Raw genomic sequence first — 13,225 nt, 5'->3', positions numbered from 1 at the left:
CATGATCGGTCAGGGTTTGAACATACAGATCTGGATCCATCAAAACCTTTGGCATGTCTCTCTGACAAAAGTGTTTTTTAAAATGAAAATGTCACTTCCTGCAGGGTTTGTACATCAGTGGAAGTAACAGTGAGGGATCAGGGCAGGTGAGTATACTATGTTTTCTTTCATTTTTTGCAGTACCAAGAGTATTTTAAACTTTGAATATTTTAAAAAGTGCAATAGCACTTTAAGGTAGCCACACACATTAAGGCTGGGTTCACACTATGTATATTTCAGGCAGTATTTGGTCCTCATCAACCAAAACCAGGAGTGGATTGAAAGCACAGAAAGGCTATGTTAACACAATGTTGTAATTTAGTGGATGGCCATCATTTAATGGCAAATATGTGCTGTTATTTTAAAATAACGGCTTCTGTATTGAAATAATGGCAGTTATTTACCGTTATATGGCGGCCATCCACTCAATTTCACCATTGTGTGAACAGATCCTTTCTATGTTTTTAATCCACTCCTGGTTTTGGTTGCTATGAGGACCTGACATGAGGACCAAATACTGCCTGAAATATACTGTGTGTGAACCCAGCCTAAAGTTGCTGAAAATGTCCAGTTTCAATTAAAATGATCATTCTCTTCTAAATTAAGTTTGCTTGTTTTACATTTTAATTCCTAGCGTTCTAACATTCCTTTCATGAAAGACCATTGCCCAGTGTCTTGTATCATGAATGACCAGCATGAATGACTAAAATAGGCATAAAGGACTAATATGTTTACGGTTGCATTGATGGTAATTTATCAGACAGCCGTTCATTCAATGATTATTCCATAAAATGTGTGTGGCCACCTTCAGTAAATGTGAACAATTCCATTTTGATAGGCACAATATCTGTTAGGGTGCCCTAGGCTAGAACATAGACCATTAAAGTGCTCAATCACAGATAGAGGGAATTATTTGAGGTACAATAGACGGATGAGGCATGCCTCATATAAAATCTTCTCTCAAATCTTCTATTTCTCCTTCTTACAGACAGTGAAAAATATTTTTATTTCCACATTGTCCAAATAGAAAATCCAACCCTGGTTTCCATTATAAAATCTTTTATGCCGTTTGGTGGCCATACTTTACTCTTATCCGTCTTCCACGTTTGGTTGGTATACAACACATTGACGTTTGTCACGTAACCACATTCACAAACAACTAACGTTTTCATTGGCAGATGGTTTATCCAATGGGGGCAATCCTATAGTAACCAAAGAATAGTCATTTGTTTTGCTCTTTGCTTCCTTCTTCAGGTTCTTCATTTGTGCTAGCTGCAGTTGACTGGAGTTGTAAGCCAGTGCTGGGATGGTGTTCACTAGAATTAATTGTAAAGGCTTTTTTTCTTCCCTGTACCGACATTGAATGTACCGTGAAAACGCAGAGCGGTAGGTTTTGTTGAACAGTGTGTATATGAGCGGATTGACTGCTGACGACAGGTAACCAATCCACACAAATACTTTCAGCAGCTCGCCTATAATGTGCTCATTGCACAATTCCTTGCAGAATACGGCCATCACATTAGTGATGAAAAATGGACACCACATAATCACGAAAAGGAAAAACACAATCCCCAGGACCTTGGAGGCTTTCTGCTCGTTGCTGATGGACTGCATAGTTTTCCTCCCATATGGCGCAAACTCTTTTTGCAAAGAACGCTGGAAAAGTTTCTCTGATGAAATAGATGTTTGTGGGAGGAAACTAAACAAAGCCAGCTTGCTCTTTGCCCCCATGTTACTAAAACACAGGTCAGCTTCTTTCTGCAGCGATCTTATAGTTAGAAAGTATGTGACCACCATTATGATAAGGGGAATGAAAAAAGCTACAAAGGAGCCAACGATGATGAAGTGCTCGTCAGATAGGGAGCAGTTTTCTTGGTGGAACACCTTGCTGTCATCTTGTAGTCCGAACACAGGCACTGGCATGGAGATACCTTAACAAAAGACAAGAAAAGTGTTAACGCTGAATGGTCTGTAGACTGGAGTTGGCAGAAACCAGTTCAGTAGAATTCTAAGCTCAGTCCCTTTATTTTAGCCCCTCTATATACTGCAGGTATTCCTGGCCCGCACGAATGCTTTATATTGCCCATTGCTTTCTTATTACAATACTGTTACTACTAGAGATGAGTGAACCTGGAGCATGCTCGAGTCGATCCGAACCCGAACTTTCGGCATTTGATTAGCGGTGGCTGCTGAAGTTGGATAAAGCCCTAAGGCTATCTGGAAAACATGGATGTAGTCATTGGCTGTATCCATGTTTTCCAGACAACCTTAGAGCTTTATCCAAGTTCTGCAGCCCCCGCTAATCAAATGCCGAATGATCGGGTTCGGATCGACTCAAACCCGAACTCGGTTCGCTCATCTCTAGTTACTACCCCTTCCATCCTGGTCAGGGCTTAGTTTGCAGTGCCAAGCCCTGTTTCTCAATCTAATTTCTGTGCTGTACATACAAACTGTGTGAAGTGAGAGATTTAGAAGCAGGGCTCAGGTTTCAGCTGATCTTCAACCAAGCAGGGAAAGCGATGGGAGGAGAAGCGAGGAGGCGTTACTGTCCTTAGTACATGAGGGACTCTGGAAAGCCACTTGTTACCAGCAAATAAAAGCATTTTACTTTTGATGACTTTGACTTACCTGTGGCTTCCTTGAATATATTCTCTGAACATTGAAAGAGTTATCTAGGATTAGAAACAAACATACCTGCTTTCTTTCAGAAACAGCGTCACTCTTGTACTTAGTTTGGGTGTGGTATTGCACTTAAGTTCTAATGAAGTGATTAAAACTGAATTGTAATACCATACACAACCTGAGGACAGAGGTGGTGCTGTTTTTAGAAGAAAGCATCTATGTATCTAATCCTGGACTCCTTTAACTCCTTTCAATAACAAGTATATATTGGGAAATGTCTGTACACTAATGGCCAAAAGTTTTGAGAATGATACAAATATAAATTTTTACAAAATCTACTGCTTCAGTTTTTAAAATGGCAATTTGGATATACTCCAGAATGTTATAAAAAGTGATCAGCTTAACAGCAATTACTTGCAAAGTCAATATTTGCCTAGAAAATGAACTTTATCCCCCAAAACACATTTCAACATCATTGCAGCCCTGCCTTAAAAGGACCAGCTAACATCGTTTCAGTGATTGCTCCATTAACACAGGTGTGGGTGTTGATGAGGACAGGGCTGGAGATCAATCTGTCATAATTAAGTAAGAATGACACCACTGGACACTTTAAAAGGAGGCTGGTGCTTGGCATCATTGTTTCTCTTCTGGTAACCATGGTTATCTCTAAAGAAACACGTGCAGTCATCATTGCACTGCACTAAAATGGCTTAACAGGGAAGAGTATCACAGCTAGAAAGATTGCACCTCAGTCAACAATCTATTGCATCATCAAGAACTTCAAGGAGAGAGGTTCCATTGTTGCCAAAAAGGCTCCAGGGCGCCCAAGAAAGACCAGCAAGCGCCAGGACCGTCTCTTAAAAGTGTTTCAGCTGCAGGATCGGGCTACCAGCAATGCAGAGCTTGCTCAGGAATGGCAGCAGGCAGGTGTGAGTGCATCTGCATGCACTGTGAGGCGAGACTCTTAGAGCAAGGCCTGGTCTCAATGAGGGCAGCAAAGAAGCCACTTCTCTCCAGAAAAAACATCAGGGACAGACTGATATTCTGCAAAAGGTACAGGGAGTGCACTGCTGAGGGTACAGTAAAGTCAATTTCTCTGATGAATCCCCTTTCCGATTGTTTGGGACATCTGGAAAACAGCTTATTCGGAGAAGACAAGGTGAGCGCTACCGCCAGTCTTCTCCCAACCGTCCAAGAGCAGTTTTGCGATCAACAATGCCTTTTCCAACATGATGGAGCACCTTGCCATAAAGCAAGGTGATAACTAAAAGGTTTAGGGAACAAAACATAGAGATTTTGGGTCCATGGCCTGGAAACGCCCCAGATCTTAATCCCATTGAGAACTTGTGGTCAATCATCAAGAGACGGGTGGACAAACAAAAACCAACAAATTCGGACAAAATGCAAGCATTGATTGTGCAAGAATGGACGGCTAGCAGTCAGGATTTGGCCCAAAGGTTGATTGAGAGCATGCCAGGGAGAATTGCAGAGGTCCTGAAGAAGAAGGGTCAACTCTGCAAATATTGACTAAAAAACTCTGCAAATATTGACTTGCTGCATTAACTCATTCTAACTGTCAACATAAGCTTTTGTTGCAATTATATTTCTGTATGTGATGAAAACATCTGACAAACACACATAAAAATCAGAGGGCAGCAGATCATGGTAAAATATAATATTTGTGTCATTCTCAAAACTTTTGGCCATGACTGTACATGCACTCTCCAAATCCGTAATTGTGTGCTCACCAATACACCAGGACCATAATAGATCTTCTGCTTTATTTTTGGTCTATTTTCTGCCTTCCATTGTGCTGAGCTAAAGCGCACTTCCTATTCCTTGGTGCTATCTTCCTGCCCAACATCACAAAATAATCCACAAAAGAGATTTCTCACTCTTGTATTTATCTTTCCCAAATCATCGTTTCTTCTTTTCCTATCTTTATCAGTTTTTCCTTTCATGCGGCAACACACTAAGGCATGAGTCACGAAGCGGGGAAGGGGGGGCTGTGGAAAGCATAAGATTTAGGTCATCTAGAGTAAGTCGCAATGTGAAATCCCTGTGCAGTGTAGAGCATTAGTGCTTCATGAGTCCTACTTACAATGTCAATAGTTTCTTTTATTTCTCCCTCCTCAAAAATATGTTGTAGAATGCATCAGGGAATAAATAACCTGTATGTGCTGGACTTGTTATCTGCCCTGCTGTAATATTATGTAACCTGAGCTTTCTAAAGAATAGAGGTAAAAGAACACATGTATGCCTCTCTACTTTAGGGCTCTAATACATCATATTTGTGTAATTGTGTAAATGTAATAACTATATAGCAGGCTAACATTTATCTTCTGTTATAAAATCTGCATATTGTTTTCCTAGTTATATACGAATGTAAATGATATTTGTAAATAAATATATATATATATATATATATATATAGTATTATTTGTTATAAAAAAGGTTACATTTAAAATATTTAAAATAGTTTTCTATTCAAAATAGAAAACTATAATATAAAAATAATAAAATAATTAACTAAATCCCCTTTTCTATATATATGAAAAAAGTGTTTTTATTTTTTAAAGTGTGCAAAAAACGCAAATATGTAAAATATGGTATAATTATAATTCAAACAACCTAAACAATATACACTGTGACAACTAAAAAATATTAGGACGTTTTTCACCCCCCTCAAAAAACAAACCTCAAAAAAGTAACAAGAAAACCTACAACTCATCCCACTAAAAACTAAGAGAGGGGACTCAACGGCAGAGAAGCCCTGCCTTGGTGTAACTGTCCACCAACCAATGATAAAAACATTTTTACAGCTAAGGGTTTTACACAGAAAGATTATCTGACAGATTATCTGCCAAAGATTTGAAGCCAAAGCCAGGAATGGACTATAAACAGAGATAAAAGCGTAACTGTCATTTCAGGGCCATTTTTCTGAAAACATTAAATATCAACAGTACAAGCGATTTTAAGAAACTCTGTAATAGGTTTTATGTACTAAAAGAGTTTCCTTCTGTACTGAAAAAGCAATCTCCCAGCCTCCCCCCTCACATCAAATGAAGCAGGAATTCTGTCTCCATTATGTGGCTATGGAGAGGGGAGGGGCTGTTAGGAGTGACTGAGCACGGAGCAGTCCTGCACAGCACAACACCCTGCAATCTTCTCTCAGTAAGTTCATAGATAAGCACTGACCTTTCTGACCCCAGAATCCAGCGTTTTAGGTGCCCAGAGAGTCTACAAACAGCTGACCTTCATGTCACCTCTTCCTGCTCCCTCGTCTCCCTCGGCCCCTCCCCCCTTCCTAGGCTTACAATGGAGAGAGCAGAGCCTGTCTTCACTGGCTTCTCTGTAATGAAGACGTGTTTGCCTGATAATGCACAGATAAGAAGTCAGGGGGGGAGGCTGGGAGATTGCTTCTTGAGTACAGAAGGAGGCTTTTTTGGCTGATGAAACCTATTACAGAGTTTCTTAAAATCGCTTATACTACTGATTTCTGCAATAAAAAAAAACATGACAGTTACGCTTTAAGTCATAAAGGAAAGCCTGAGATTTTGTCTATTTTCAAATCCATTCTTGGCTTTGGCTTCACATCTTTGGCAGATAATCTGTCAGATAACCTTTCTGTGTAAATGGACCATTAGGAAGCCACAGACATCCCTAAATAGGGTACATCTGCAATGTGTAGCAGCCGTGTTTGTATGGGTGACAATATCACTTTAAGGTAAAGGGAGTGTACAATAAAGCTTTCTATCCTGAATCATTCTCATTCACTCTTATTTCAATATGTCACTCCATCGCTGAGATATAAGCTTTACAATCTATATGCAAATTAGGAGATGAAGACTAGGCGTAAAAAACCCAACAAGAAGTTTTTGCAGAACAGAAGAACAGCCCATGGACTTTATATCTCAATCTGCATAAAATTTTAAAGCTTGTATCTTGGCGCCTGAGTGACGGATTGAAATAAGAGTTATATCTCCTGATTTCGGGTAGGAAGCTCTATTGTACACTACCTTTACCTTAGTCAGCCCACTGTAGTGGAAACATAAAAAAAATTAATGTTTTTTTAATGTAACTATACAAAATATTTTTTTTGTATAACAAATTTTATTGTGCAAAGTACTAAAATAGTGAAAACACTAAAAAAAAAAAAAAAGCTATACATATTTGCCATCACTGGATCTGTACCAACCCACAGAATGGAGGTAAAGCTATCTTCACATTTGCAGCCATTACAGAATTTTTGTCCATTAAAGTCCAGTTAGATGATAAACAGAAAGCTGGAAATACCAGAAATCCCATTAGCTAAGTTAATGAGGTCTGTTGGGCTCTGCTGGTGTTTGTAGTGCAGAGGATTTGCTTGCTCCATTGTTATTTTTTTCTGCTTTCAGATGGAGCAGATGAAAACAAAAAACTGGAGCATCTGATGCAGATGTAAACATTACCTAAATTGTGCCATTTGCCTTGCACAAAAACAAGCCCTCATAACGCTACACTATACTATGTATATAGAAAAAACACACAGCTCTGGAAGAAGAGTCTTTGGCCAAATGAAATCAAGATTATAGGAAGAAAACAGTATGAAGAAGGAAAAGAAGGGCCCATGATCCGATCACATCACCTGTCAAGCAGTGTTATGGCATAGGCATGAATGGCTTCCAATGGAACTGGGTCACTGGTGTTTATTGATTATGTGACTGTGAATAGATGAAGCAGGATGAATTCTGAAGTGTATAAAGCTAGTCTTTCTACTTAGATTCAGCAGGGTGGGCTCCACAGTAGTGAGACAGCACCTGTGCCCTAAAACATAGCAAGGATTACATATCAATGCGGTGTCATAAAAGGATTGAAGAGGAATAGTTACGTGCATTACAATCATACATGAACACATTACTACATAATACACATAGAACACACAAAAAAATAAGGAAACCCATCAGCAGGTTAGATGAATCCAACCTGCTAATAAGGTGAAGTTATGTATCTTACCTTAATCCTCTGCACCATTTCCATATTTAGTAGTAACATGCACAGGCTAATTGGATGCTCTGGAGCACTGGGGGTGGGACTACCACCTCCCAGAGCACTGACCTTCCCTTGGTTGGCCTGCTCTGTTGATATTCATTAGGAAGGACAGGCTGGCCAGAGGTGGAATGGTACTCTGGGGACAGTAGTCCTGCCCAGTGCTCCAAAGCGCTCAATTAGCCTGTGTATATAACTACTAAATACACAGAAATGGCACCGAGGATAAAGGTAAGACACATACCTTTATCCTCAGCCCCTGTATGCTATAGGAAGCTATCAGCAGGTTAGATTTATCTAATTTGCTGATAGTTTTAATATAAACTCTGAAATATTTCGGCTTCTTACAGGAATAGGCCGAGTTCACACGCTGTATGACACTGCCCCTTCTGTAACCCGGCTGTGTCACAGAATGGCCGGTGTCAGTGAAGATCATTCCAACTAGTACTGCAGTACCGGCCGAATGAACTTCATCAATGTTAAATTGGGATGCGGGTGAATCCATGTGTGCCCGCATCTCAATTCACCATAGCACACAATAGAAAGTGCGGCTGGAGCCGCACTTTCCATTGTGTGGACTGATAGTTCTGTGTGGCCGCTACTCAATTAATATCGGCCGCAGAAAACTGACATGTCAGTTTTCCATGCAGCCACTTGCAATCCCGACCAGAACGTATACTATGTGTATACACTCCGGCCAGGATCCCATTAATTTTCAATGCAAAGTACCTTTTTGAATTAATCATGGACGTTTTTGCAAATTGCAACAACAGCCCTGATTAATTCAAAAAATACATTGTGTGAACATAGCCCTAAATATCATCTTGATATAATCTATATGTCCAACTGCAACATTCCCTCAAGGTAATTTCTAAGTTTTATGCTGCAAGTTATCCCCTTTTTCTCCTTTAGCCTGAGTGCTGAATAGATAATCCTAGCACAAGACATTGGGGGAGATTTATCAAATATGGTGTAAAGTAAAACTGGCTCAGTTGCCCCTAGCAACCAATCAGATTCCACCTTTCATTCCTCACAGACTCTTTGGAAAATGAAAGGTGGAATCTGATTGGTTGCTAGGGGCAACTGAGCCAGTTTCACTTTACACCATGTTTGATAAATCTCCCCCACTGTGTATTGTGCTGGGTTTCCCCAGACCCCCCCCCCCCCCCCCCCCCCCCCCCACACACACACACACACAAACACTTTACTCCATGGGCCCTATAGTAGACACTTTGGCTTGGGTGTGAAGTTGAGTTAAAAAAATAACTCTGCATAGTTCTAATCTGACATAGTTTGCATCTCGTGAGACTGTTGGATGATAGGGAACATTAGGATGGATGTCAGAGTTTACTATAAATACAGGGACATGTTTTGTTAGTATGAGCCATTAACTTGGAGAAGTGTCTTGGTAAGGCTAAGTTCACACTCTGTTGAACATTCTAGCATTTTAACATTAACATTCTGTTTAACGTTTCTGTTTTATGGAGCAAAAACATGTGAAAAATGGATGCAATTGTGTGCAATCCATCTATTTTTCTATTGACTTACATTATTTAAAAAAAAGAGATCAAAACGGACCCTTTTTAAAAAAAAAATATTTTTAATGTACACAAAAACATGGTTGATTACATTTTTCTGTATGTTAAAAGTACCCATTTACAAAACAGATCCGTTAAGCAGTGCCAACCTAGCCTTAAGCAATATTTTGTCTATTCTTGCTTTCTACTAATTATGGTGCAAAAAAACATTTTCTCCATATTGTGCTTACTTTTGCTTCTACAGCTTACTGTATGAGCCCTGTTTTCTCTTCATACAGACTACATGTTTTTCCCCTGAAAACTACCATTGTCCGTCACCTATTATGAACAGCCTGTTCCCATCTTATCTATCTAGGCGTCATCTTTAATTGTAATTCTGTCTGTGTTGATAGCAAGGAGATTGCTGAACATCTGTGCAGAACAGAAAGTGTCATATTATTAATAGGCTTAGTGGTCAGGGTAAAGGTTGCAAGTTTTCAGGAATATTTTATAAAATATTAGTATGGAAAATTAGAAAAAATGTCAACCAAATTATTTTTTAAATGTGTAACGTAAAAACCTGAGGCAAACAATAATTCATTGGCATTGGCTGTATCCCAGTTTTTCCTTAGGAGGTATCCACCCGTTGCACGGAGTCGGCAGACAGCGGAAATCCGGGGCCGATTGTTCTGGTTCATACAAACCAGATATCCAAAAAGTCCGCTCATCTCTAGTGAACAACTATTAAAAAACGTCCGCTGTTTGCAAAAGTCCTCTAAAAATAATAATGATGTTTATTATTATTTGACGTCCCCGGTAAAAACGTCCATTATTAAATACATTGTTTGCATTGGACAACTGTTTTCCCATTGACTTCAATGCATTGCCATTGCAGTCAGTTAAATCACAGACTTTTTTTTAAATATCAAAATATGGCGCCATTTCTCAATTTTTGACGTTGTTTGAACATAGCCAAAGAGGTATTTCCATCTGGGCTTGTTATCCCCTATCCATAGAATAGGGGATAACTAGCTGATCGCTGGGGTGGGGCGTGGGGGGTCCAACTGCCCCGACCCTCACTGATCTCACCAAAAGCCAGATGTGCATTTAAAAGGAACGGGAAATATAAAGAAAAGACTTCTGCTTCCTATTGGGTCCAATTCTGGCCTTGGCTCAAAAACTGCAGTGGCAGTTTAAAAAAAACACAAAAAAAAACTGCCATGTGTGAAACTAGCCTTAAAGGGGTCATCCAATGGCCTCTTTCATCCAGAAACAGCACCACTCTTGTCTTCAGTTTGAGTGTGAATTTTAAGCATAAATTCAAAAGCAGGATAGATTTCAGTAGCAAAATTATTCTTTATAAGTATAGTATTTACATAAGATAATTTCTTTTGGATAACCCCTTTAACACTGATCAAACATATAGCTATAAGAATTTTCCTTATGAAGAATATTTTGCTTGTAGTAAAACCTTACATTCATTATAAGGTATTAAAATCCAATTTTACAGAAAACAGTGGAATTCTAGCAGAAAGAGAGATCAGAGGAATTTTTTTTTTAGCAAACAGATCATTTGTAGATTTGCTCATTTACACAGTGATTGTTGCAATAATTTGTGTTTCCCTTCACAGCAAAAAGCAATTTAACACATTTACCACCGAGGCGACAGAGCAGCTATTGTTTATATGTAAGTAATATTACTGTTCCTTCTTCTTTCAGCAAGGTTTCCCATTACAAAGATCACTATATAATGGGAAACAACTGTATTTATCACATCTTCCCTGCAACAATTCATGTGCTGTATATAAGGCTTGTGTTTATTATTGCACGAGGCATGTATAGCGTATCGGGAACATAAATCATGTAGATATTAGGTTACATAAGGGAAACCAGAAAAACAGAGGCAGAAAACTCATTGATCAAAGGACTTTTTGGTCATTAGATTCCATTAATTCATCTAATTAAAATGGATAAAAAAACAATATAAATACTGCAAAATGAAATGTAATGATTCTAGATAAAATTTTCCTTTAGTGTATACTATTAGGTTATGTTCACACTTCGTAAGCAGCCCGTGATTACTACGTAGCTTACATAGTGCTGCTTTCAATGGAATCCTGGCCGGAGTGTATACACATAAAATAACGGACGTTATTTAGCTGTCTGGCCTTCCCTTAGTGCAGTGGCGGCTGTTGGTACATTATTCTAGTTTTGGTGGACTAGTTGGCCTTTAGGTGTGTCTTTAATTGAAAAGCCTATTGTATTTAATAGTAAAAGCGGAGAAAGAACGGTGAAAAAAGAAAAACTATGTGTGAACAATCAATATACTGTACGTTTGCTCTTTGCAAAAGACGTAGGAAAACAATTGTCATGATCATTATTTTGACGTCTGCGGTAATAACGTTTGTTATTCAATACATTGTGCGCATTGGACGTCTGTCTTACCATTGACTTCAATGCATTGCAATCAGTTAAATTGCGGCAATAACGGACGTTATTTTAAATTGAAGTTTTGTGAACATAGCCAAATGCTGGACCCCTAGGCAATAGTAGATAGATAGTAAGTCCACATATGGATGACTACAGCACTGGTGGAAAGAAAAACTTTACTTATGCAATAAGTAGATAACATTTTATTCTACAAGTTGCTTTTGCTATTCAAATTATGGCTCTTTTTATGTCAGAGAGATCAGCACAGAAATGTTAATTTACTATCCCACTTAGCACACCAATGTTTGGAGTTGAAAAAAGTAAAAAAAATATATAATTTCCTGGACCACTCACTGGAACATACATAATGCCAGCTTTTAGATAAACTGATCAAACCACCTTTGGGCTATGTTCCCACAATGTCTTTTTAGGCAAAATAAGAGCCATTTTTTTTTTTATAATGATGGTTGCAATTTATATTCATGAACATTAATTGCAGCCCTCATTATTAAAAACAAACAACAACCAAACAGCTGTTTTTTTATAGCCTTGAATGGGGATATCTGGTGAGGCAAAAGTATACTGTATATATAGTTGCCAGTATAGAGAGAACAACAAAAAAAAGCTATGCTTACCTCTCCACGCTCCCCCAGTGTCCTCCTATCGGTCTCCGATGTTTGCCCGCTGAACAATCATGCCTCCATTTCTGCGATGGACTGGTCTCAGTAGTGTCAGCCCGCTGGCTGCGGTGCTGTCCCATCTCAGTTAGGAATTGGCTAACCAAGCTGTCACTGGTGAGGCGTCTGTCTCGAAAATGGAGGTGGGATCGTTTAGTGGGGGACCCAGAGGCCTATGGAAGGAGGACTCCGGGGAAGTACAGAGAAATAAACATAGCTTCTTTATTGTTTTTTTATATACTTTCAGCAAAATATAAAAACTGTTCCCTCGTCGGATAAATCTTTTAAGTAAGGTGTAAAACCTCATTGATACCGCATCACTAAAGTACCAGGTTGATAAAAATGTAATAGCCCCTAGCAACCAATCAGATCCTACCTTTAATTTCTCACAGACTCTCACCGAAAAAATGAAAGGTGGAATCTGATTGGTTGCCGGGGGCAACTGAGGCAATTCTATTTTACACCAGTTTGATAAATCTCCCCCATTGTCTTCAGAGAGTCAGTGAGGGGGTACCAAGCCATAGTACTTCTTTTGCGTCTGTGCAAGTTTCAGAAATTTTCGATATTTCTTGATGCTGCTGCAGTGTTTGGATATTTTTTGAAACCTCAGTGTGTTCTATATAAAACATTTTAAAATACCTGTAATAGTATATACAAAATTGTTTTGCAGACAAAAACAACACTTTAAAATATGATGGATATTGTGAACACCTCATGAAAAATTTACACTAGCTGCACAGGTAAACCAGGGATAAAGTAACAAGTAATTGAGGAACTATGTCCATTGGTTGGAGATACATTTTATGTTGAGCTACTGTGAAGCTGAACAACAATATTACAGCAGCTTAAATGCAGGTTACAGTGTCTGGGGAAGATAGAAAAGCACTCAAGTGCAAAGCTTCTCCATAGGAT

The 13,225-nt window shown here is 38.9% G+C and overlaps 1 protein-coding gene across 2 annotated transcripts in view; it reads right to left on the bottom strand.

Moving 5' to 3' along the window:
• Nucleotides 1-514: 514 nt before the first annotated feature.
• Nucleotides 515-13,225, bottom strand: part of HTR2A (5-hydroxytryptamine receptor 2A) — a 36,475-nt gene continuing 23,764 nt past the window's right edge. For both annotated transcript variants that reach the window (XM_069972123.1, XM_069972124.1), the window contains exon 4: nucleotides 515-1,970. In XM_069972123.1, the coding sequence (XP_069828224.1) occupies nucleotides 1,189-1,970 (782 nt within the window). In that variant the 3' untranslated portion in view covers nucleotides 515-1,188. The remainder of the gene's footprint in view (nucleotides 1,971-13,225) is intronic.

Source organism: Dendropsophus ebraccatus, chromosome 5 (genome assembly GCF_027789765.1).
Source record: "Dendropsophus ebraccatus isolate aDenEbr1 chromosome 5, aDenEbr1.pat, whole genome shotgun sequence".
NCBI lineage: Eukaryota > Metazoa > Chordata > Amphibia > Anura > Hylidae > Dendropsophus > Dendropsophus ebraccatus.
Note: the sequence above shows the minus strand (reverse complement) of the source record. Positions and strands in the feature narration are given on the sequence as shown.